General features: G+C 42.0%; 1 protein-coding gene across 5 annotated transcripts in view; it reads left to right on the forward strand.

The window, feature by feature from the left end:
• Eprs (glutamyl-prolyl-tRNA synthetase) overlaps nt 1–25282 on the forward strand; it is a 66944-nt gene that overhangs the window by 39649 nt on the left and 2013 nt on the right. For all 5 annotated transcript variants that reach the window (XM_017320653.2, XM_030254860.1, NM_001357474.1 and 2 more), the window contains 13 exons: nt 244–603; nt 5896–6129; nt 6426–6688; nt 9120–9171; nt 10093–10302; nt 10638–10710; nt 12090–12169; nt 12384–12485; nt 13265–13420; nt 14689–14886; nt 17147–17320; nt 19062–19222; nt 23246–23324. In XM_017320653.2, coding sequence (XP_017176142.1) covers nt 244–603; nt 5896–6129; nt 6426–6688; nt 9120–9171; nt 10093–10302; nt 10638–10710; nt 12090–12169; nt 12384–12485; nt 13265–13420; nt 14689–14886; nt 17147–17320; nt 19062–19222; nt 23246–23324 — 2142 coding nt within the window. The remainder of the gene's footprint in view (nt 1–243; nt 604–5895; nt 6130–6425; nt 6689–9119; nt 9172–10092; nt 10303–10637; nt 10711–12089; nt 12170–12383; nt 12486–13264; nt 13421–14688; nt 14887–17146; nt 17321–19061; nt 19223–23245; nt 23325–25282) is intronic.

Below are 25282 nucleotides of genomic sequence, written 5' to 3' on the forward strand. Positions count from 1 at the left end.
TAAAGATACAGGCTCCTGTGGATCCTCTTACCTCCTCCGAGGTTTTTGATGGCGAGACAGTCTGCTGTCTTCTTCCTTTGCTGCTGCTGCCATTGCTGTGGGATAAACATTTTAGGTGTGAGCTGATTCATCTGCGCTTTTGAAGGAATTGAAATTATTTATGATGAAGTAGTAAGTTTTATATAAGCTTGTGAAGGTGTTTAACATGAATTAATATTTACTTTTGGCTTTCTGCATTGGTAGACAAGCTCTGCTCCTAAAGAAAGACCAGCACCTGCTGTGAGTTCTACTTGTGCTACAGCTGAGGATTCCTCCGTCCTCTACAGCAGAGTGGCGGTGCAGGGGGATGTGGTTCGTGAATTGAAAGCCAAGAAAGCGCCAAAGGAAGATATAGACGCAGCTGTGAAGCAGCTTTTGACTTTGAAAGCTGAATATAAAGAGAAAACTGGGCAGGAGTATAAACCTGGGAACCCCTCTGCTGCAGCAGTACAGACTGTTTCTACAAAGTCATCATCAAACACTGTGGAAAGTACATCTTTATACAATAAAGTCGCTGCCCAAGGGGAGGTGGTCCGAAAGCTGAAAGCGGAAAAGGCTCCTAAGGTCAGTGTGCTGGATTCACACGTGCAGCGTAAGCAAGCCCTTCTCTCCCATGAAGCAGATTCTAGACTCCCTGTTTAAATACTTTTGAGCTAGAAATCATCATTTATTACTGCCTGAGGCTGCAGAATGACTCAGTGCATAAGTATGCATACTGCTTTTGCAGAAGAGCTAAATTTGTCTTCCAGAACCCATGTCAAGCCTTTTACAACTCTTCTTCTATCCAGCTCCAGGCAGATCCAGTGTTACAGTCTCAGTGTGCAGCTGTACTTGTGCACATACCTGTCCATAGATACATACATACATACATACATACATACATACATACATACATACATACCTGTCCATAGATAGATACATACATACATACTCTCACACATACAAACAAACAAGAGAAAAATCTTTTTAAAATGGAAAAACATTTAAGTGTTTTTTAAAAAAAAAACAAACCCTCACAGTTCATAGGGGTGAGGGACATTGTGATGTGAGTGTGACCTGGGTGATACATTTGAGTGGTTATAAGATGGATTTATAGCCCAGAGTAATGCGGAAGGAGAAGGCAGTTCATAAGGGTATTTAAAATATTCCTTGTAGGCTGGAGTATAGCTCAAAAACTTTTTTTTTTTTTTAAATAAGGTCTCTGTATGTACCCTGGCTGTCCTAGAACTTATTAAATAAATAGGCTGGCCTTGAACTCGCAGAGATTTATCCACCTCTGCTTCCAAACTGATGGGACTAAAGGTATAAGCCATCACACCTAGAGGTATCACTCAGTTTAGAGACTGTTTAATAGGCATGAAGCTTGGAATGACCCCCAGCATATCTCTCTCTCCCTCTCCCTCTCCCTCTCCCTCTCCCTCTTGAAGTAAGAGAAGCCTTTTACAGATGACAGAGTTCATCTTGACTGTGGAACTGAGATTCTTGCTCTTTGTGCATTAGAAGTTTTAGATGTCTTGTTAAAACACAAGGACCATGGCCTCTCTTCTTTATGCTAAAGGAAACCCAGGATATGCAAAGCGACATCCTGCCTTTTGTATTACTGTGTTTCTCATCTCTGACCAAATAACCTGACAGGCAGTCCATGGGGGAAAGGCTGTCCTCACTCACAAGTCAGGCATGCAGTCCGCCATAGATCAGGACAGGCAAGAGTGTCTCACGGACCTGCTGATGGGATTTATTCACTTTCTTCATGGGCTTGAAGCAAAGAAAGGAGACACAGGCACTGGCCTGGCATTCTGTCCTTCATTTATTCTGGACCCCCAGCCGCTGGGATGGTGGCACCCATCTCAGCATTCATATCCTTCAGTTTATCCTCTCTGCAAACACCCTACAGATATCCAAAGCTGTGTCTCCTAGGTGATTCTAAATGCAGTTAAATTGGCAGTGAAGAGTAACCCTCACAGTATTTTAATTGTGCCCAAATAATTGTTCAGGTGTTGTTGCTGCTGGCCCAGGGATTGAAGAGAGCCACCATGTCTGGCTCTGGGTTTGGTCTTGTTTGTTTGTATGGCAGATATTCTTAGTTCCTCTAGTCAAAAGTGTTTTGAGACATGTCATCAGCCACTAAAGCCAGTCACAGAACAGAATCATGGGACTCACCCATCCTTTAAGTGGCCCTGAAGATAGCACAGGTTTTTAAACTGGCCACTAAACTTGCCTGTGAGGTCTCATCCACCTGGATGTGTGTCCTTGGCACCAGTGATGTGGGTTAGGGAGGGGTGGGATGTAAGGCCCAGGGGATGGAAGAGCAAGGGCCAAAGGGGAGTCAGCGTTCCAGAGGCAGGTACAGGCCCGTGAACTCTGTTATTCTGCACGGCCCTGCAATGCCTGAGCCTTCCAGGTCCAACAGAGGCAGAGAGAGCTATTTTTAATTTAAAAAAAAAATTACATTCATTCATTATGTAGTTTCTGATGATTTAGACAGTAACCATAAATGGCAAAGGCATTATGAAGCACTAAACTTTAGATTCTACAGCCCAGTTTAGCAGAGTATGAAATGTTAATGGGACACTGCTAGCCACAGTCAGTAGTCTGTGTTGTCTCTGTCTATTCCAGGCTGTGGAGTTAGGAAGTTGAAGTGGAGACTCACAGAGCCTGACTCCTGCCCAGGAGCAGAGGGTTTAGCAAACTAATTGGGCTCTGCTCTGCTGTACTAACTGGTGGAGTCATGACTTCTTTGGAGATATTTCTTACAGAGTTTACTAATTCAAATAAACAGATTTCTAATTAGAAGATACTATTTTTTTTTAAAAAATCCTGTGACCTTTTAATTTGTTAATTTCAATATCTTGTAAACACAGGCCACAGGCTTCACCCTCCCCACTCTTTCAGTGGAAACATGGCTGGTTGTGGTTGGCTTTAGCTCCTTCCCACCAAGTTGAAGCCTCTGCTCTGGGGAGGTGTTTCTTATAAATGCGTGTGGTTATTGCTTGCTTATGTGTGCTAAAGAGAAAAGGTGAAGTTTTTTAGAGGAAAAAAAATGACGTTTTAGCTGTTTTGAGAAGTTCTCAGCATTTAATAGCTAAGGAAACTAGATTTCTCTTTTTGATGGTCTCACCATTCTCCATGTTAAACTGCTTCCACCTAGTGGCTGCTGCAGAAATAGCACTTCACATATTTAAATTCTAAATGAGCAGAGATGAGGGCTTCTATTTCTATTTTCTCCCAGTCTTGAATTAAAATTTTAAGATCATTTTTGAATAGCTTAGATTCAGCCTGAAACATTCAGAGAAATTTTGTGTGTGTTATTTTTGTCATCATTTGTCCACATCAATGACTATCTAAAATTTTATTTGTGTAGTTGTGTTTCATAAGCTCAAAACAATCTTTGTCCATTAGGAACGTAACGTCTAGTAGCTCTGGAAGTAAGTACGTCATACAGTGTCACTCAGCAGCTTCTTCTTAGTCTAGAAAAAAGTTAAAAGGCTGCTTTCCACATTCTTTAGTGTATACTATATACTGCCAGGGACACTCAGATAATACATAATATGCATGTTCATATACAGTGTTTGTGTGTGTGAAGCTGCTAGATGTTGCTCCTGTATCTCTGTCTACCTCACTTTTTGAGATGGGGACTTAGCAAAGCTGGAGCTTACTGTGGCTGGAATGTGAGTGGTGAGCCCTGTGCACACTCACACCAGTGTTGACACACTGACCATGCTGTGAACTCTGTAGTCAGGATAGCCAGGCATGATTACTGCCTGCGTATCTAGATGCCGTGTAGGTGAGAATTAAGTAAAACAGTTCCTTGTAGGACACTTAGCATGGCATCTGGCAGAGCCCAAATATGACTTGAAGTGAAAAAGCTTTTTGTTAGTAATTCTAGTTTTCCTCAGAAACCTTTACAGCTGTTTTCTAAGTCATCAGGGAAATTTTCATGGTGATAATTATACATATAATCTTGGTAGAGTATCTCATTCAATAATGTGATAGATTATTTATCTTAATTTTCTTTTCTATAATATTTCTAATTGTCAAACAGAAATTTTTCCTTAAGACACTGTACCATTTGACTTCAAACTCAAGTGAATGTTTAAACTTTATTTTAATGCTATTATTAAAGAGTACTAGAGAAAGAGAGCATGTGTGAGTGTGTATGTGTAAGTACGAGTGTGTGTGATAAGTGATCAGACACAGCTGTGGGAGTCAGTTCTCTCTTGGGTCAACTTGGGTTATTGGAACTTCTTTCAAAAAGTATATTGTAGACATATTTACAAGGGTGTCCTTTTTTTTCTTATTCTTCACATTTTCATTCTTTTTTTGGTTTTTCGAGACAGGGTTTCTCTGTATAGCCCTGACTGTCCTGGAACTCACTCTGTAGACCAGGCTGGCCTGGAACTCAGAAATCCGCCTGCCTCTGCCTTCCGAGTGATGGGATTAAAGGTGTGCGCCACCATGCCCGGCACACATTTTCATTCTTTTAGCTGACAGTGTAACCTTGCCTTCCTTTTCCCTGCCTTTCCTTCCATTTCCTTCTTCATTTCTCCAACCATGGATTCCCCTCCTGTTCTCATTCCTTATCTTTAACTGTGACATTTTTCTAAAGAAAGGCATTCTATTGGGAAATAACTATAATTCTGAAGTAATGGCAATATGGGTCAGGTTGGGAGTACACGTAGCCTTCCCTGATCTTCTTTGTTCACCCACACCCCTAACCCTTTTTTCCTGGGTCATGGTTACACTGTGTAGCCCAAGGCTAGCCTTGGACTCAGGATTGCTCTGCCTCAGTTTCCACAGACTGGAATTACGACCGTCAGCACCAGCTCTCCTCGATTCTTCCTGTGCGTTTACTCTACTTGGTTGTTCCTGGGATCACAGAGTGCCAAGTTTGTAGGGAGAAAAACAGAGTAGCCCGAGATGTGCGCTGCCATCTCCTGGATGCAGGGTCCTTGCGGCTGCTGCAGTGCTGCTCCTGCAGGACTGGGCTGTGAGCCAGTCTTATCTGTACTCCCTGGCTCCTGTGGCATTTATTATTCTGTTAGCCTATGCAGTGCTGTGCTGTATCCGTGAAAGCCGAGAGGCGTAGCGCTGAACAGGGAGGCACTATTTCTTCACTGTTTGGTTGTTGTCTTGAGGTTCTCCATCAGATGTTAGTTTGTGGTGGTAGCTTGAAGTCGGACATCCAGCTTGTCCTTCCCCTGTGCTGCTGTCTGTCTTCTGTCACAGAGTGTCAAGTATCTCCTTGATGAGGATGTCATTTCTTCTATGTTGAATTATCAGATATTGAAATTTGCAGGTATGCGTGTAAGTTAAGACTTCATCATACTTTCTTTTTAATTTTTGAAAGTGGTCTGTAAGAGTGATTTCAGACCTTCATCAGATAACAAAACCAGAGAGTACACAGAGCTCTTAGCATGGTATTTCCATGTTGTCTGCTCATATCCTTCCATGTATTTGTGTGCTGAAAATCCTCTCTGGCTTACTTACAATACCTAACACGCTATACACAGTTGTCCTGCGTAGGAAGGAATAATGAGGCGTCTGTACATTTTCAGAATAGAGCAGTGCTTTGCCACATGTGTCTTTTAAAACAGAAGATAGAGTTTGCTCAGCTGAACCTTTGAAAGGCTTTTATAAAGAACTTATTGGTCTAAATTATTTTCTTTCCCTACCCACTTTTTTTGCTGGGGGTTTGTATTATGATACAATTGTTTGTTTTCAAATAATTTTCATCTTTGAGTACTTGATCTCTGGATATATATGGCTAAGTATATTTTGATAATGATTAAATTCTTTGAAATGACATTGAAATATTCATACATGTTCTGAGATGTTCTCTTCCTCTTCTTTTTTCAGGCTAAAGTAACTGAAGCTGTGGAATGTTTGCTGTCCCTGAAAGCTGAGTATAAAGAAAAGACTGGGAAGGACTATGTACCTGGCCAGCCCCCAGCATCGCAGAACTCACATTCAAACCCTGTCAGTAATGCTCAGCCTGCTGGAGCGGAGAAACCAGAAGCCAAAGTGCTATTTGACAGAGTGGCTTGTCAAGGAGAAGTAGTTCGAAAACTTAAAGCTGAAAAGGCCTCTAAGGTCAGTGTGGGGTTTCCTCTGTGGTCCTGTTTTCCACATAGCCATGTGTATCTAGTGACTGCTGTCAAGACAGTGCATAGATCATCTGTTTTCTGGTACTCTAGGCTCATTTTGTCTCTTTTATAACCTCTCACTTATTTTCTTAGTGCATTTTAACCTATTGTGTCTACAAACTGTAGCCATTAATTAATTGTTCATTGACCTGGTAAATATGGGTGTGGCATTTGTTAACATCCGATAGGACTGTAACTTGTGTTGCCTGATGTCCTCCTTTGTCCCCCTTTGTTACACTGAAGGATCAAGTGGATTCGGCGGTACAAGAACTTCTTCAGCTGAAGGCACAGTACAAGTCGCTGACAGGAATCGAGTATAAGCCTGTGTCTGCTACTGGGGCAGAAGACAAAGATAAAAAGAAGAAAGAAAAAGAAAATAAATCTGAAAAGCAGAACAAGCCTCAGAAACAAAATGATGGCCAAGGGAAAGACTCTTCCAAAAGCCAAGGCAGTGGCCTGTCATCAGGTGGAGCAGGAGAAGGGCAGGGGCCTAAGAAACAGACCAGGTGCTGAGACGTGTTTCTGAATGACTTCAGTTCTAAAGAGATTTTTGTTTTTAAAATTTGCAAATGTTGGTTTATTATCATCAAGACAGAATGCTCGTATTACATTGTCAGCAGATAACTTTTATTTGATGTTAAAAATAGGCAGCACATCACCTGCTCACCTTAGACTTAGAAGTCACTATAGCTTTCCACCTGTTGTTTCCCACCAGGGAAATGAACCGCTCACCACTGTCACGGGTTGAGAATCTGTCTGAGTTGTTCCGTTGTTGTGGAGAGATAGCATGACCAGAGCAGCTAACAGAAGAAGGAGTTAGTTAGGGCTTATGGTTTCAGAGCATTCGAGTTCATGACCATCTTGGCAGGGAACATGGCGGCAGGTGCCAGGCAGGCACTGGAGCAGAGCAGCAGGAGCTGAGCACTTAATTCTTGATCTGCAGACAGAAGGAAAAACAGACTGTGCCTACCATGGGCTTTTGAAATCTCAGAGCCCAAACCCAGTGACACAATTCTTCCAACAAGGACACACATCCTAGTCCTTCCTAAACAGTTTACCAACTAAGAACCAAACTTTAAAATATCTGAGTCTGCATGGAATGCTCAGCTCCTGAAGCCTAGACAAACCGTGCAGAGTGTAGAAAGCTCTGAAGAATGAAGCTATTATGTTCCCAGAAATACTGGGATATCTAAACTAGTACTAGTGTGTCGTGTGTCTCTTGAAAGAATAGCTGCAAATAAACATAAATATTCCTTTCAGCAGCAGCTTAGAGACACGTTGCTTTGTGTGTTTTTTCTTCTCAAGCGGATGTTTTTCATAAGAAATGAATAAGAGTTTTGTTCCCAAGACGATTTTGAAGTTGGCAGTAGCTGGTTTAAAAACCAGACAGTGAAATGTATGTCCCTTTTCAGTGTTTTTCTGTCTGTGTGAACAGTGTGACAGGCTTCCTGTCATGGCTTCTTAGAAAATAGTTTAATGCTATTACTGAGGTGGTTTGGATTTTAGATTCTTTTTTAGCTATAGATCAAATTTAGCTACCTCCCATGTTCCTGTACCATCTCCTTAATGGACACAGAATCTACTCCTGGTTTTGTGTATTGACTCAGCTCAGTAACAGTATAGAATAGTTGGCAAGAGTTAGAGCCAAGCTTTCTATGTAGCTCAGGCCTGCCTTGAACTCAGTCTTTCTGCCTCATCATTGCTTTTGCGATTATAAATGAGCATACCCCATGCCCAACTAAGGTTGAGGCTTTGCGGAAAGAAGTACTGTCTGGAACAGGAATTGAGGGGTGGGTAGGAAATCTAGGACCAAAGAAAAGGTCTTTCACTTCTAGGCAATATTCTACTCCCAACCCCAGCTCTGGTGCTGGATTAGTTGGGTTTTCTTAGGTTTGTTTGTTTGTTTGTTTAATTTAAATGTCACTTGTTTTTACAGACATCCACCTCTGCATCTTCTGTACAGTATAGTATAAAATATAAGTGCATATTCACTTACATGTGAATATTTATTTGTGCGTGTTTAGTGGGTGGCTACTGTTGTTATTACTTTTTACATTTAATTTCAGTGAGACACTGATCTTTTTAGCTGTTAATATCACCTCTGTTGATTTTGGCAAAAGTTTTTTCATAGCGAATATACGTGAATAGACTTTGTCTTTACCAAATATATTTTAACTGAAAAAGAATTTGCTTAAAAAATAAATAAAAGTCTTCTTTTAAAATCATAGTTCTAACAGGTTGGCCTTGGCAGTTTTCATGGACAATGTCTGCCCAACTTCTGAAGAGCTGTTTTAATGCTCCCACATGCCCATGATCTCAGTACTTCTGAGACGAGCAGGAAGACTGCTACAAGTTTGGGGCAATCTGATGTGCACATCAAGTTATAGCCAAGCAGGGACTAAGCAGTGAAACCCTCCCTGTGTTAAAAAACAAAGATTAAATTGTTTCTAGATTTAAAACATTATTATGGAAATGAATGTAAAAGATGCAAATAAAGAAATGACTGAAAATTAAGAAAACTCCCCTATTTTGAGCTTATCGTCTTATTTTCAGTTTAGCCTGCTGTGGTCTGAATGTATTCCCAAAGTCCATATGCTAGGAACTTGGTCCCCCAGTTCCTAGAGAGACTATCATCTAATGGTGGAACCTTTCAGAGAGGAATTAAGTAAGTTGAAGTTGAAAAAATGTGATTTTGTGATGGTGTTAAATGGCTTTAGAGCAGTCACCGTCAGCAGCTTTCTCATGTCTTGTTGTGTCCTGTCGTGCCCAACCCAAGATATGCCTCTAGAGGGCCCTCACCACTCACAGATGCTGGCACCAGGCAACACCAAGACCAAATAAAATAAGTTCTGGTCTTTAGATTACTTGGTCTCAGTATTTTCAGCATAAGAACAGTTGCCAAATAAAGGATTCTTGTTTCCTTTTGCATGTCTGCAGATTGGGTCTTGAAGCAAAAAAAGAAGAAAATCTTGCCGAATGGTACTCTCAAGTGAGTATGCCTTCAGTTGGCTTTTATGTTAGTGTTTCTCAATTCTCTAGTTTGGCTTTGTGTTTAGATTCTAAAGTCTAGGGAGAAAGGTAGTCATAAGCTCTGTGATCCCTCCTGAGTCTGTGCATGTGTGTGTTCAAGAAAATGCATTTATGTGTGTATGTGCACATGTGGAGGCCAGAAGACGACATCAGGTTACCTTCAGAAAAGCCGTTCACCCCCTTAGAGACAGATCTCTCTTTGGCCTGGGCTCACCAATCAGGCTAGGCCATCTGTACCCCAGAGACCCTTTTGTCTCTTCTCTTCTTCCTTCCCCAGCATTGAAAGTACAAGCGCACCTCTCACTCCACCATGCCTGACATTTTAGGGGTCTCAGGACCAGTCTTCCTGTGTGTAAGGCGGACACCTTACCTATTCCCGTGCATCTCCCATGATGCCCATTATAGTATCTATCGTGTATCAGATGTGGTGGCACACTCATGGCACCCCAATACTTGGAAGATGACGGCAAGAGAATTTGAGTTCCAGGTTAGCTGGCCTACATAGTGAAACTGTCTTAAAAAATAAAAATAAAAGTAGGCTGAGGATGTATGTAGCTCAGTGATAAGTCTGCAGACTTAGAGTCCTGTTATGCGTTGTCTGTCCATGTAAGAAAGTCTGGCTTCCCTCCACATTAAGGAGAGTGTTTCCAAGCTGAGCATAATGGTGTAACCTGTAAGAAAGTATCCTAGTCTAAGAGTGAGTTCCAGGACAACCAGGGCTACCCAGTGGAGCCCTGTTTTGAAAGACACATACAAACAAACAAACAAACAAATAAACAAATGAGGTGTGTGCCATTTCTAGACAGGAACTTTGATTGCCACAGGCTCTTGCCTTTGCAGTAGATAGTGGTTCAGTATCCAAGCCTTCTCTCTTTAAAAGGTCATCACAAAGTCCGAGATGATTGAATACTACGATGTGAGTGGCTGCTATATCCTCCGTCCCTGGTCGTACTCCATCTGGGAGTCCATTAAGGACTTCTTTGACGCTGAGATCAAGAAGCTCGGTGTTGAGAACTGCTACTTCCCCATATTTGTGTCTCAGGCTGCGTTAGAGAAAGAGAAGAATCACATCGAAGACTTTGCTCCTGAGGTAAACTGCAGTTCTGTCTTATAAACTCAAAAGTATATCTCCAGTAGAGTTTAGTAACCAACTAAGAGAAAGGAGGGGCTATTCCTTTTTTTCTTTTTCTTTTTTCCTTTCTTTCTTTTTTTTTTTTTTTAATAAAGTCCTATTTCTTCTACCCTTATAGCAAGTTTGGTTGCTATTCATGTCCTCTGACTGGATGGTTGCCCATTTCCTTATAGTAACAGCAGCAAGAATTCGCACTTTCTTTAGTTGATGAGAAAGCCTAAAAGTTGATATGTACTATGTTCTTCAAAAACAACATTAAAACTGTGTGTCACCAATGGTTTTTAACTTCCTAGGTTGCTTGGGTTACAAGATCAGGAAAAACAGAGTTGGCAGAGCCAATTGCCATTCGTCCTACTAGTGAAACAGGTGAGAGTGGGCCTGGAACGCAGGAGAAAGCTCGCTGCGCTGTGGTTAGATAGAGTTGAGTCTCAGTGTTTCTGGTGCATAGATCCCTTTCTGAAGGACGGTGAAGACAGAATGAAGTCTACATCATAGACATGTTATATGTTAAGCCGTGTAATCACAGAGTTCTTTATCAGTAGGATGTAAGTCTGTCTGTCTTCTTCTTAAAGGAACCTTACATTTTAGGTTTTCTTTTTATGCGTTAGTTCAGCTGTGAGTGCATAGGGATTGGACTCCAGCTTCAAATGTTTGTTTCCTAAAGAGAGCACAGCCGTTCCTCTCCTCTTTCCCTTGGAGTTTGCCATTTTGGCAAGTTACTGGAAGATGGCTGCCATGACTAAAGGGGGTTTTTCTGTTTTAAACCTCATCATCTGCTTTTGCTCAGTGTTACAACTTTTCAGAGGGAAATGTATTGAAATTATTCTTGGGACTGATTATAAAATTGCAAATAATGTTGTTGTTCATTTAGATTTATATTCCTGTAGAGTTTTTTGTTGCTTTGTTTTTGAGTTGTAGAGTTGTAATTGTAGAGTTTTGATTTTGAGGCAGGGTCTCCATCCAACTCTAGCTGACTGAAACCTGGTATTTTGGTCAGGCTAACCTTGAACTCACAGATACCCCATCCCCAAGTACTGGGATTAAAGGTGTACGTCAGCAGTGCAGCTTCCCTGGGGTTTTTAGAGCGCTCTCCTGTGAGTCTGCTACTGTGGGACAGCATCAGCTGGAGCGTCTCTGGGGTCAGGCTTCGGATCTGCTGGCGTGGTGAGCTGCCTTTGGTAGTGCGCTTCTCTGCTCAGACTGGTGCTGGTTTTCTATTTGCATCTTTGAAATTATTTTGACTCCAGTTTTTTTTTGTTGCTGTTTTCTTATACCAAATTAGCAGTTTTGTTTTACTGATGGCACAAGTCATACATAGTTCATGGCAAGAGTTTGCTTCATTGGATGGATCTAACTAAAATTCTGATTCTGATACATAGCTGAATTCAGTACTAACATTAACATCTTTAAATTTGATGGTATTTGTGAGCCAAAGAGAGGCTTAAACAGTATGAAGAGTGAACAGTTTTACATGGAACACAGCATTCCTAGTATTTACCCAAGTAGATGGTACGGTGAGCAACTCTTACAGACAGAGAGGTGAGGCACAGAGCATTAGCTCGCTAGGTAGACCTGTGTCTCTTCAGGATTCTGTGATTTATGAAGTAAGCAATGCCATTCAGTGAGCTGTCACAGATAATGACCAGACACACTCTAATCCATATTAATTTATATTGTGAATTTAACTCTTGTCAGCCTTCAGGAAGAAATCAAATCATAGATGTCTCTGTTTTCTTTACTTCCAGTGATGTATCCGGCATATGCTAAATGGGTGCAGTCCCACAGAGACCTGCCCGTCAGGCTCAACCAGTGGTGCAATGTGGTGGTAGGTGCTGCACACACGCATACTTCATTTGTCACTGTGTTCTTCTCAGGATTTGTGGCTTTGTAGAGCATACTTTCTTTGGTTGGTCCGACCATGAAAGTAATTTTTGAAGTATTTTGGATCACAATAATTATTTTTGATTATTCATCATGTAAAGTTGCTAATAAAAAACACTATTTCCTGTGCTGACTGGCTTTGTCCTCTCATCTTGCAGCGCTGGGAGTTCAAACACCCACAGCCTTTCCTCCGAACTCGGGAGTTCCTGTGGCAGGAGGGGCACAGCGCCTTTGCCACCTTTGAGGAAGCAGCTGATGAGGTAGGAACGGTCCTCTGCTGTGCTCCTGTCTTCAGGCCCTGCTTTTTTATTATATGGCTTATGCTGTGTAAAACCTGTTTGAAAAGAAAGTTTATTCAAGAGCAAACAAATTTAAAAAGCTGTTTATTGTGCCGGGTGTGGTGGTGCACTCCTTTAATCCCAGCACTCAGGTGGTAGAGGCAGGAGGTGCTCTGTGGTCTACAAATCAAGTCTAGTACAGTCAGGGCTTGTTACACTGAGAAACCCTGACCAAGCCAGACACACAAAAATACCAACAAAACATTGCTTATTGAAATTTTACTAGTAAATTTACTACTTTAGTTTTTATAGCCGGGCATGGTGGTGCACGCCTTTAATCCCAGCACTCGGGAGGCAGAGGCAGGCGGATTTCTGAGTTCAAGGCCAGCCTGGTCTACAAAGTGAGTTCCAGGACAGCCAGGGCTACACAGAGAAACCCTGTCTCAAACCAAAAAAAAAAAAAAAAAAATTATGCGATAGGTTAGGTTGTAGCAAAATTACAGTCATATGATTATTTTCTAAGGTCTTTTTACTCTGATTACTGTATATCGCTCAGGCATTTTTTTCCTGCATTCCAAATTTATAGACACTTAAATGTTTCTCAGCTGATTACTTTTTTGTTGAATATCTTCCTTAAGTCTCACATTGGCTTCTTTAGCCTTCCCACAAGGTGGTTGTTTGAAGTACTTTTTCACATACAAATGAGATAGTATAGATTGACAAGCCTGCAGTGAATAAGCATGCTGTAAATGTTGTTACAGGTTTTACAGATCCTTGAGTTATATGCTCGAGTATATGAAGAGCTCTTAGCCATTCCTGTTGTGAGAGGAAGGAAGACTGAAAAGGAGAAGTTTGCAGGAGGAGACTACACAACCACAATAGAAGCCTTCATATCTGCCAGCGGACGCGCCATTCAGGTATGGAAGTACTGTGACTACTCGGCCACTGTAAGCACAGCCCATGACAGTTCCAGCAGTTTTTGCCACTTTTATTAGTATTTGGAAAACCAGTATAGAAAATGGTATTAAGGTTTTAAAAATAAAATCACCAGTGTGTGCTCTAGTAATACCTCTTCCAGTGACGACATCACTTGGTAAAAAACAATCCACAATCCGCAGAATATTTAGCCATAAAAGGAATGAATTCTGTCATTTGCAGAACTATAGATGAAATTGGAAATGTGTTTGTTAAGTGAAATAAACCAGATACTATTGCATGATCTTAATTGTATGTGAACTCTAAGAAAGTGATTATATATAACTAACTTGATAATAGAATTGTGTTTATTTGGATGTCGGAGAGAATATGAGTTGCTCAGTAGGCATTACACTTTAGTTCCATGGGAACAAAACGTTAAACTGTGGCTAATGATGCTAGCAGACGCCTATAATTCCAGCTCTCTGGGGATCTTGGGTCTGTGGCCAGTGTGAGCTGCATAGTAAGACACTGTCTTTGGGGGTTGAGGGGGAATCTGCCCTGTTGGTGTATACGAAGGTGACTATCAAGAGTAATGCAGTCTGTGTTTTTTAAAAGCTCAAAGAAAGGATTTTGAAAGGTTTTTTTTTTTTTTTTTTTTTTTTTTTTAAACAGAAAGAAATGATGGATTTTGGAGATAAGTTAACCTGATTTAAACATTATAAAATGTATGTGTGTTGCCTCATTATGTTGACTTTAAATGTGAATAAAAAAATAATTTCTGGGGATGCAGTACAGTGCTTCTCTAATGTTCATGGAGCCCTAGGTTTAATTACCAATGCTCCATTAAACTGGGCATCATGGTGGCACGTGTAACTCACCTACAGGTGGAGGCAACAGGATCAAGTATTTGAGGCTGCCCTCAGCTCCATAGTGAGGTGCTACACCCATCTGGGCTATGTAAGACCCTTCCTCAAACCCAGGGGAAGGAGCAGGAGAGAGGGCAACAGTGGAGGAGAGCAGGTCCAGGCATGAGATCTGGGAAGTCTAGCACACAGTTACTCCTGAAAGGGGCTTCCCGGAGCAGGACCGTGGTGGTTTATAACTCATCCTGCTCTCTTGTCATGCCAATCCTACTTGTATTTTCAGCATTAATGTCAGAAAATTAGCTAAACAGTACATGTAGTGACATTCTACAGTGTGTGCTCTTGTAGTAATTGTCGTCAAAGGCAAAATAGTATAAAATTAAGCCTCTGTTTCCTTATTTTAGGGAGCAACATCACACCATTTAGGCCAGAATTTCTCCAAAATGTGTGAAATAGTTTTTGAAGATCCCAAGACACCAGGAGAAAAGCAGTTTGCATACCAGTGCTCCTGGGGCCTGACAACACGAACCATCGGTGTGATGGTCATGGTCCATGGGGACAACATGGGCCTAGTGCTTCCACCCCGAGTAGCATCTGTCCAGGTGAGGGAAGTGTCTCTGCTTATCATTTCTTTTGTAAGATTATAGACCACGCTTACAAAGGAAGTTTGAAAGGGTAGATTTCTCTGCTACAGAAATAATAGAAAATTCAGCCTAGGCCACTATATTGTAAAAATATGTGTAAATTTGTATTATTTATTGTCTCAAGAATTTTAAAAATTACTTCATTGAAAACTTTTAAATTTGTCAATACATTTATCATTTTATTTTCTGTATGAATGTTTTGTCTGCCTGTATGTTTAAGGACCACATGCATCCTTGGTGCCCACCAAGGTCAGAAGAGGGCATCGAATCCCATGGAACTGGAGTTAGAGATAGTTGTGAACTACCATGAGGATGTTCTTAATTGCTGAGCCATCTCTCTAGCCCTAGAACTTTCTTTAGAAATAATTTTTGGATACTATTTAGAATTCCTTAAAACATAGTAGGTTAAAAGTATTAATAAGTGCTATTTAACTATTTAGTATATTTTAGAGACAGATTAGAAATCACATAGATTCAGTTGTGATAAGATTCAGTTATTAGAAAGCAGACTGAGGATTATGTTAGCAACAAACCAGCTCGTGCTGGATCCCCACGAAACCTCCAAACCAGACTAGGAAGCCATTCGTGCCAGCTTTCTGTGGGCATGGCTAAAAGACCTGGGACTGGAGAAATGGCTTGGTGGGTGAGATAGCATACAACTGCTCTTGCAGAGGACCCAGGTATGGTTCTCTGTGCCCACATGCAGCAGTGTACAGCCTCTGATGCTAGCTTCAGGGGGATCCAGTGCCTTTAGCCACACTGGGTACATGGTGGCACACATCTTTAATTTAAGAGAGGCAGGAAGATCTCTGAGTTCTAGGCCAGCCCCGTCTATATGCTGAGTTTAGAGAGGCCAGTCAAGGCTTCATAGTGAGATTCTGTCTCAGTCAGAGAGACCCCAGCAAGCTATAGGACAAAATGCCCTTGTTCTCATGATGTAGACTTAAACCCCTAAACTCTTTTTTTTGTTTTGTTTTGTTTTTTTGTTTTTTTTTTTTCGAGACAGGGTTTCTCTGTGTAGCCCTGGCTGTCCTGTAACTCACTTTGTAGACCAGGCTGGCCTCGAACTCAGAAATCCGCCTGCCTCTGCCTCCCAAGTGCTGGGATTAAAGGCGTGCGCCACCACGCCGCCCCTAAACTCTTTTACCAAGAAATATTTGGAAAGATGAAAGACCATGTTTTCAAAGGAAGGTGGAAATTTGGAGATGTAGCCAAAATGACAGAGAGGAAGAACTGTAGTCTCCCAAAGGAGGTGAAAAGGAGAGGAAGGAGGTCCCAGTGCTTCTCAGATGCCACTGGAGGTGCTGCAAAAACATGAGGTCAGGTGACCTCAGCAGTCCTCACAAACAGACATAGGAACAGAAAGCAGCTGCCCTAAAGGAGAGACACGGAAGCAAGGGTGTTGCTTTCTGCACACTGGGGGATGAAGAAGGAGCCTGGTAGGCCACAGCCTCAGAAGAGGATGGAATGGAGAGGACGTGGCTGTCTTGTACCGTGTGCTCAGGCAGTTGTGCTGCAAGGACGACATTCATGGGCAGCTCAGCGCTGACATCACTATAACCTGCAGGTTTCCACACAGCTCATGAAAGAGTCTTTGTAGAAAAAGTGCTTTTAAAACAATGTAGGGTGAAAAAAAAATGTAGGCTCTAGCATTTCAAGAAGTCACTATGGATAGTTAGATTTTTTAAGCCCTTTGGTATTGGATATTATTTAATATTTAATAGCTTTTGTTGGTATAGTTTTGTTTTTATATAGTGGCCCAGCAGTACACTATTTAGGAATTCCTCTAGTATTATGCTTTGGATGTATTTAGGATGCTGCCTGTTGTGGAATTGTTTTGTTCTGTTCTGTGTAAAGATTTATTTATATAACTTACTATGTGTGCATACATGCATGCCTAAGTATATGTCTATGCATCACATTGTATGCTGGAACACTCAAAGGTCAGAAGAGAAGTTGGGCCCCCTGGAGTTACTTACATAGGGTTGTGAGCCACAGTGTGGGTCCTGGGAACCAAACCAGATACTGCAAGAGCAATAAGTGTTCTTAACCACTGAGCCGTCTCCAGCACCATGTTTTTAATTGTAGTAAAATCACATATATTTAAAAGATCATTGGCAGATTTTAACTTCTGTATGGTTCATTATTGTAGGATCTAGATGATTCGTTATTGTAGATGTAACTATGAGTATGTGGTGTGTCTTTGGCTGGACTCTAGGTGGTAGTCATTCCCTGTGGAATCACAAATGCCCTGTCTGAAGAAGACAGAGAGGCACTGATGGCAAAATGCAACGAGTACAGAAGGCGGCTGCTTGGTGCTAACATCCGAGTCCGAGTCGATCTACGAGACAACTACTCCCCAGGCTGGAAGTTCAACCACTGGGAACTCAAGGTGCGCTGGAGTCCTGTTTGGGTGGCTCTAGATCTCTGCAAACTTCTGTTGCCTTCCCTTGTTCACATTTATAAGTTCTTCACTTAAACTCAGTCTCAGTACAGCTCATACTGTAATGGGGGTTTCTAGAGTCTGTGTTTGTTAAACTACTCTCTGTGGTGGTTCAAGGAGAATAGCTTGGTGGGTGAACACTTAGTGTGTGCTTGGCCTGTCTTTGAATACACAGCACTGTGCCTTGCCTCCCTAAAAGTGTTGTGGAAACTGGTTCTTATGTTAGAATACAGCTATCTTGCGGTGTTTGTTTATACTAAGGAAGCCTCATGTGGGATGTTGCAGTGCTTATATCTGGAATTCAGTCGATGGCGGAGTGAGGTTTTGGTGAGGATGGAGTCCTCACAGGTTTCTAGTCCGCCTGGGCGCACATCCACTTCTTGTTTTCAACTCTGTGCAGACAAAGCCTATCTAATTCTGGCTTCATGTTTTTGATATATTTTCATTTACTGCATAGCTTCATTATTAGGTAATATAAACTCTTAGTTTTATTTTATAAACATTTAGCATTTTACCTTTTTTTTTTTTTTTTAATAGCTATGATAGAGATTTTTACCTTAGACTGGAAGTTAGGAGTCAAATAAATATATACCAACTTACATTATAGGAGTAGTGTGGAACATGTCCTCACATGGTAGCTGAGATCTTAAGGGTGGATGCTTCATTTGTTGGGGTTTTTCACAATCAACCATCTCACATTACAAAGCCGCCAGTGTTTATCATCTTTCTTTAAAATGGCTCCTAAGGTCACCCTGTGCTGGGGTTAGTCCCAGTGTTGACCCTGCTTCTCTGTGTGTCATACTTCTTCACATGTTCCCCTACCTTCAGGGAAGATACCAGCAGCTACTTCTTTAAGCCAGTTTATGTGTGGGTACACGATGTTAAAAGAGAAACTTGCTGTTAGCTTAATCAAAATTAATTTAAAATGCCATCTACTTCTGCATCCCCCACTTCCCTCTCCTCCTTCTGTGCTGTGAGGGTCACGGCTTGCTGGCATTCGCTTACATTTCCTTTGGCTTCGACTTGAGTACTGCTCAACATACACACACTCTCACACACACACACACACTATCTATCTATCTATCTATCTATCTATCTATCTATCTATCTATCTATCATTCTATCTATACCTGAAGCAGTTTCAAAGGATCTTTCACTCAGGTTTAATTTAAGACCTACTGTTTTTCAGATAGAGTTCTAGACCCTACAAATGCAAGGTCTCCTTAAACCTGAAGGGCTTCGGTCCCCTCAGAGATAGATCACAATGCATAAGACTTGAATATGTAAGGAGTCTGGCATGTAGCTCCTTCTTCAGTTCCCTGATGGAAACCTCAAACTTTATCCCAAAGCCAGCAATCTGAGCAGCCCTTAACCTAGAGTAACAAGAATCTGAGGTGAGGCCTGCAGGGGATTCTGATATATTCTCTAGTTGCAGGCAGAGTACAGGTTCACTAGGAATGAGTCTGGGGTGTACCAGTGACTAACCCCTCAGTGTCCGAGGTGTGTCTGGTTTCAAGGTGTCTCTGTCATTCCGTGTACCATGTGCCATTCCATGTGCCATTCCATGTGTCATTCCGTGTACCATGTGCCATTGGTGAGGAAATGGGATTCAGAGTAGATGAAGCCATGATATAGTCTGCATGCAACTTGAGATACACATGCACTTTTAACTGCCTGTTTTGTTTTACAGGGAGTTCCAGTCAGACTTGAGGTGGGGCCACGTGATATGAAGAGCTGTCAGTTTGTAGCAGTCAGACGAGATACTGGAGAGAAACTGACAATTGCTGAGAAGGAGGCTGAGGCTAAGCTGGAAAAGGTTTTGGAAGACATCCAGCTGAACCTTTTCACAAGGTAGCTCTATAGGCTCCCTGTGTCTCCTTCCTCAGTGCTCACTACTGCCGGAGTCACAAACAGTGGGCATTGGTGCAACGAAAAGCAGCTTTCCCTTCCAGTCCCAGGCCCACTTAATGTCTTATTCTTCCTGTACATTGGACTTGGAGTAGGCTTTCCTAAATGCCTGTTCCCTGAGAAGCTGTGCTCTGTCTTGAACCAACAGGTTTACTTAAAAACCAGGCTTTTGTAACATCAATGTGAGGGTTTAAGTCATGGGTTCTTAATCGCCCGTGCAGACTGATAGAACCCAGGAGGCTTGAGTAAATAGCAGCGCTTTCCCTGAGATACTGCTTACAGTGGCCTACAGAGAAGCCAGCAGCCATAGTGCTAAAAGCTCCCCTGTGGTGGTAGGAAGGCTGGCTCAGTGCTGAAGAGATCAATGGGTACTGTTCCTGCAGAGGACCTAAGTTTGGTTCCCAGCAGCCATAGCAAGCAGCTCACAGCTTACTGTAACTTCCAGCTCCAAGGGAGTCCCCAGGTGCGTCTGGACCTCTTGGGGACGGATGGACACACACACACACACACACACCCCACAAAAATAAATGGGATTGATGCCTCAGCAGTTAAGAGCACTTACTTTGGACCTGGGTTCAGTTCCCAGATCCTGTGTCAGAGGCCACACAGCTGCCTGTGACGCCAGTTCCAGGAAATCTGATTTCCTCTTACAGAGATAGCGCACACATACAAGTAGGCGCTCACAAGTGCACCGAAGTGTTTAAAACATGAAAAGCTCCTCAGGGGATTTGAGTAGCCAAGACTAACAACTCCTCTTGATTGGTTTGGGAGAATGAGATAGTTGAGGCATTGGGCTGGCCTATCCTATAAGAGGATTTCTCCCCTCTGCCTACCTGAAGCAGTAAGAGGAAGGCTACTATCACTAGAGATAGAAGCTTGGTCCAAGGTTAGGGGAGGTAGCCCATGTTATATTCATTCTGTTGCCTTATAGTACTCTATGCCTAATACATAGTGGGTTTAGTGGGTTTATTTATTGAGACAGGGTCTCACTATGTAGACCAGGCTAACCTCAAATTCAGAGAGATCCACCTGTTGTCTTCACTGTCTGAGTGCTGGGATTAAAGGCATGCACCACCATTCCTGGCCACATTGCGTCTCAATAAATCTGACTGGGAGAGAGTAGACTAATTTTAGCCTTACCTTTGGTGCTTGATTGGGTGTTTCTAGGCAGCTAGTTTATAGCTTTCTCTGGATTTATTCATAAAAGTATCTTTTTTTGTTTGGTTGGTTTTTGTTTTTTTGAGACAGGGTTTCTCTGTGTAGCCCTGGCTGTCCTGGAACTCACTCTATAGACCAGGCTGGCCTCGAACTCAGAAATCTGCCTGCCTCTGCCTCCCAAGTGCTGGGATTAAAGGTGTGTGCCACCACGCCCGGCCATAAAAGTAGCTTGAATAGTTATTTTAGGATTTGTTTGGTTTCTGGATAACATGATACGTTTAGTGTCTCTGCACTGCGAGCGGGTAGTGTTGTGGGTGAGGCATTGGGAAGCTGCCTGCCCTCGCTGCTCTCAGTGCTTCTCTGTTCTCAGTCTCCTGGAACTTGAGGCACTGAGAGTGCTGAACTTCATACCTAGAAATCCTGACTGTGTTGTTTTAAGATAAATTTCTGGTTGGTTAGGGTTTCTCTCCTGTGATTCATGTCGTGTCTCAGGATGGAAAACCAGCATCATTAGTGACAGAAGAGCAATTTTCTCGTTTTTTGTTTTGTTTTCTTTATTTTTCTTCCCTTCCTCTGATTGGTCATCTGTAGTAATAGAATCTTAGGCATTATAGGCATGGAAGTACTTTGTAAACACTGGATAGAAGACTTTATTAGTAAAAGATGACTTTTGCATGTGTGTGCACACGGGTGCATATTGTTCACATGGAGACCAGGGGTCAGCCTCCCACTCCTTTCTTCAGGTGCATCCACATTATAGTTCGTGGAGCCGACGTCTCTCACTGGATTGGAGCCTACCAAATACGAGACTCGCCAGTCCCAGGCCTCCTGGGATACAGCATATACATATATGAGGCTGGTTTTGTTGTAGGTTTTATGAGCTGAGGCCTAGACTCCCGGGCCCTCGTGCTTAGAAAGGAGTTAAGCTGTCTCTCCAGGCTCTACAGGGGTAATTTTATTAGAGCAAATTATTGTTGGTTTTTTGTTGTTGTTGTTGTTGTTGAAGATAAGGTCTGTAGCTTGGATTGCCTTCACACTTTAGGCTGGCCTTGGATTCCTGACTCTCCTGCTTCAGCCTCCCTAGTGCTATCACTCTTGGCTTAGCAGGAAAGTTCAGCGACTTTTTATTCACTTTCTATCAATTTTGCACATAAGGTTTATACTGAATAGTTCATACTTAATTTATTTCTGTTTTTTGTTTTGTTTCTATAATTTCTCACTGAGGTGCATGCTCATTATAAAAAAGTTGTGACATATGAGAGCAAAATTTCTTGTGGAAGCCACATCCAGGTAGAACTACTAGGAATATTCTGTGTGGGTTTTTTTTTCCTACTTTTCAGAATGAATGTGGGACTACGACTCGTTCTGATTGTGTGAGTTCAGATTGTAATAGTCAGTATGCATATACTCTACTTTTGGGTTCATTTTTTAATCTTGTACAATTTTCAGTGTGCGTTACATTACTTGCTTATAAATATCGGGCCTTTGAATAAGTCTCGGTTCTATATATAATATCATTACTAAGGAAAAGCTGGATTAGGATAACAACTCATTGTTAAAGTCAGGTAACAATGAACACTGGTTCACATGATTCTTTACTAACAAGCATAAAGAAAGTGGTGCACTGAGCATTTTACTGAATTGAGGACACAGCAGTGTAGACTGACCACAAACTTGTGTTCTTGAGCTTTTCCCTCCATCCACAGCACAGGTTCTCCTGTGTATTCTAGACCGCAAGACACGAATCCTCCTGGTCATTTGCTAGATTCAGTGTTAGGGTGCATGGTGTGCCTTGCACTGTGCTACATCCCAGCCTCCTTCCTATCAGCTGTGGTTAAAGAAGCCCTGCGTGAAGTAGACAGACAAGACGCAGGCCTGTGGCCAGCTTTCCTGTTCTCCCATGAAACAGTGTGAAGTCGGCCTACAGGCCCAGTGCTGCGCTTCTCAGGAACTTAGATCAATTGATTTTATTGGTTCTGTCGTCACCTAGAACTTAGTGACAAGGACAGACGATCACAGCCATATCAAGGCAGTGCTGGTGGGTGAGGGTGCAGGAGCATGCCCTGCCCTCAAGCTTAGGGTAGGACATGATTTTTCCTACAAAATGTGACAGAAAGGGGAAAAGAAAAAACAGGTAGGTTTGACTGACAGCTAGCAATGGCTAAGAGTTCACAAGGTCTTAGACCTGAGATTCAGAAAAGAACAACTGTCTTTTTTTCCTCATTACTACGTGTGTGATTTTTTACTGTAGATGAAAATATTACCTAATACCTGAGGCTCTTACATGGAGCCAGGCATGGTGATTTACATCCAGTAATATTAGCTGAAGCAAGAGGACCATGTCCCAGGCCAGCCTGGGCTACATAGTGAGACCTGAGGGGACAGGAGTGTTGGGTGGTGTAAAAATACCTTTGATTTGTGTCTGCTTTTCTTTGTTGTGATATATTCATACCTTCATGGTTCTATACTTCTGCTACAGTGTTACTTTTTTTCCAGTTTTGTAGAAAGGAAAAGTAGATGAGAAGGGTTTGAAAAATAACAGACTTCCACAGGTGGTGTAAGTGAGAGTCAGGACTATTCAACAGGAATAACAAAATAGCCTATTGTATATGTGGCAAGCTTCCCACACCTCTAGGCTCAAGCGGTACTGCAAAAGGTAGCTGGCTTATCTGTGGCCGCCGCTAGTAAGGGGGTGAATACTCACAGTGAGTTCTTCTCATTTTCACTTACTAGTTATCTTGTTTATCTCGGGACTTAAACTGTCACATTTATAAGAAAAGTCTCGTATTTTCTGATGTATTTTGGCAGGGCTTCTGAAGACCTTAAAACCCACATGGTTGTGTCTAATACACTGGAGGACTTCCAGAAGGTGCTAGATGCTGGAAAGGTAAGAGACTTCCAAAAAAGTTTTCTTGGTTTTTGCTTGTTTTCTTCAGGGTTAGGGGTTGACCCCCTAGGGTCTTACCTGGGTTGGCACTTCTACTACTAATCAGTAAATTGTATTTTAAAACTCTATGAACTTATACTTTGTATTAATCTCTTTTTAAGCCAGCCAATCAAAATGATGGCACATTATTCAGCTTCATATATTATTAGAGTGAATCACTTATGGACTTTAGTATTCTGGTATACGTGTTAAATATGCAGCCAGTCTGTGTCTCCAGATTACAGATGAGAAAGCCATGGGCCAGAGTCTAAACAAATTAGCCCATAGAATTAGATGCCAGAACTTAGACGTCTCTAACACAGTTTAATGGACTGCCTCCTCAGATTTTTAAAGATTTCATGTTGAGAATAAAAGACGGAGTTTTTTATGACGGCAGCCTAGTGCTGAGGAAATGACCGCTCCACTCTGCTGATTTGTAAAATAAACGTGAAATAGATGATCTTAAAATTGCTATCAGATTCCTACTTCTTCAGCATTTGGCTTTGGTTTACTGTTTTTCTGACCTTTTACCTTTCTGTATTCTATAATGTTCCCTTGAGTCATGCTGCATGCTTGTAATAGAAGACTGGAGGTCACGTGGCCATCCGCTCTCGGGTGTTTTCCTTCCTGTGCAGTGTTTATGCGTTGCTTTCTCTTTGCTTTCTTGAGTTTTCCATGAGCATTGAGGATTGGATTTAAGGCTTTGGCGTGGTAATGCTGGGCAGGCACTTTACCACTAAGCCATAGCTCCAGCTCATTCTTTTTGTTTTGAGTAAAGATCTCCTTAAATTGCCTAGGGTGACCCTTGAACTCACTGTAGAGCCCAGGCAGCCCTTGAACTTGTAGTCTTCCTGCTTCTGTCTCCTGAGAGCTTGGACAGCAGGCTTATGCCAACAGACTCAGCTTCCTCCATTAATAACTTAAATAAAAAGGTTTCATTTACTATAAAGATAGAATTAGTCACTTTTATGTAACAGTTTATTAGAGACATTAATATAATACCATATATATAAAACCAACATTCATAAGGTATTAGTGGGTTGTAAATTTTAGTCTAATATTAGGTAAATTACTGTGGGGATTTCACATTTAAAGTGGAGCAGGGGTATTTTAGTTTCATGTTTAAAGAATACACAGGACAATAAATAGAGTCTGGTATATTCAGCAGTCAGTGCCTTCTCCTCCCTTGCTCCATGAGGGCTATCTCAGGTGTGCTGAATAACCATCAAACAGCCTTTGAAAGGATCTTAGGAAGTTAAAGTTAGGTAAAACTTTGCTTGCTTCCTCTCTGCGTGGTAAAGAGTTGGAGAGGCTAGAGTGCTCACTGACTTCCAAGTGTGGTCTTCCTCCTCCTCACTTAGTTTCCTTGCCGAGATTATGGTGCTAGAGGCCGAGTCTGGGGCTTCAGGCCGGCTCAGCAAAGCTAAGCAGGAGCTTACACTGGAGCTCCTTGTTATCTCACAGTGAGGAGACAGGCGAGGCTCTAGGTCCCTGGTGAGCTAGGATGTCTGAACTTTGGATGTTCTTGCCTCAGCCCTTAAGTAGCTAGAATTATCTCCCTGTGCCACCAGGCTTTGTTAGAATAACTTAGGAATCCAAATACAATTTTTCCATGTATTACAATCATTATTTTATATGTTACACAATTTTATAAATGTACTTCCATACATTTTGTTTAGAAACCTTTAGATTTGCAGCTCTCATACAGGGAAATGACTGTTACTTTAGTTTAGGTTTCGGGTCTTTTGTCTCCGTTTTCATGGCCTTGAACTCAGAAATCCTCCTGCCTCTGCCTCTCGAGTGCTAGGATTAAAGGCGTGCGCCACCACGCCCAGCTTGCCTTTGATACGTTTCAGAAATTAGACTAGCACAGGCACTGAATGAGCAGAGAAACTTGATCATGGGCTGGCGAGATGGCT

The sequence above is a fragment of the Mus musculus genome, chromosome 1 (genome assembly GCF_000001635.26).
Source record: "Mus musculus strain C57BL/6J chromosome 1, GRCm38.p6 C57BL/6J".
Taxonomy (NCBI): domain Eukaryota; kingdom Metazoa; phylum Chordata; class Mammalia; order Rodentia; family Muridae; genus Mus; species Mus musculus.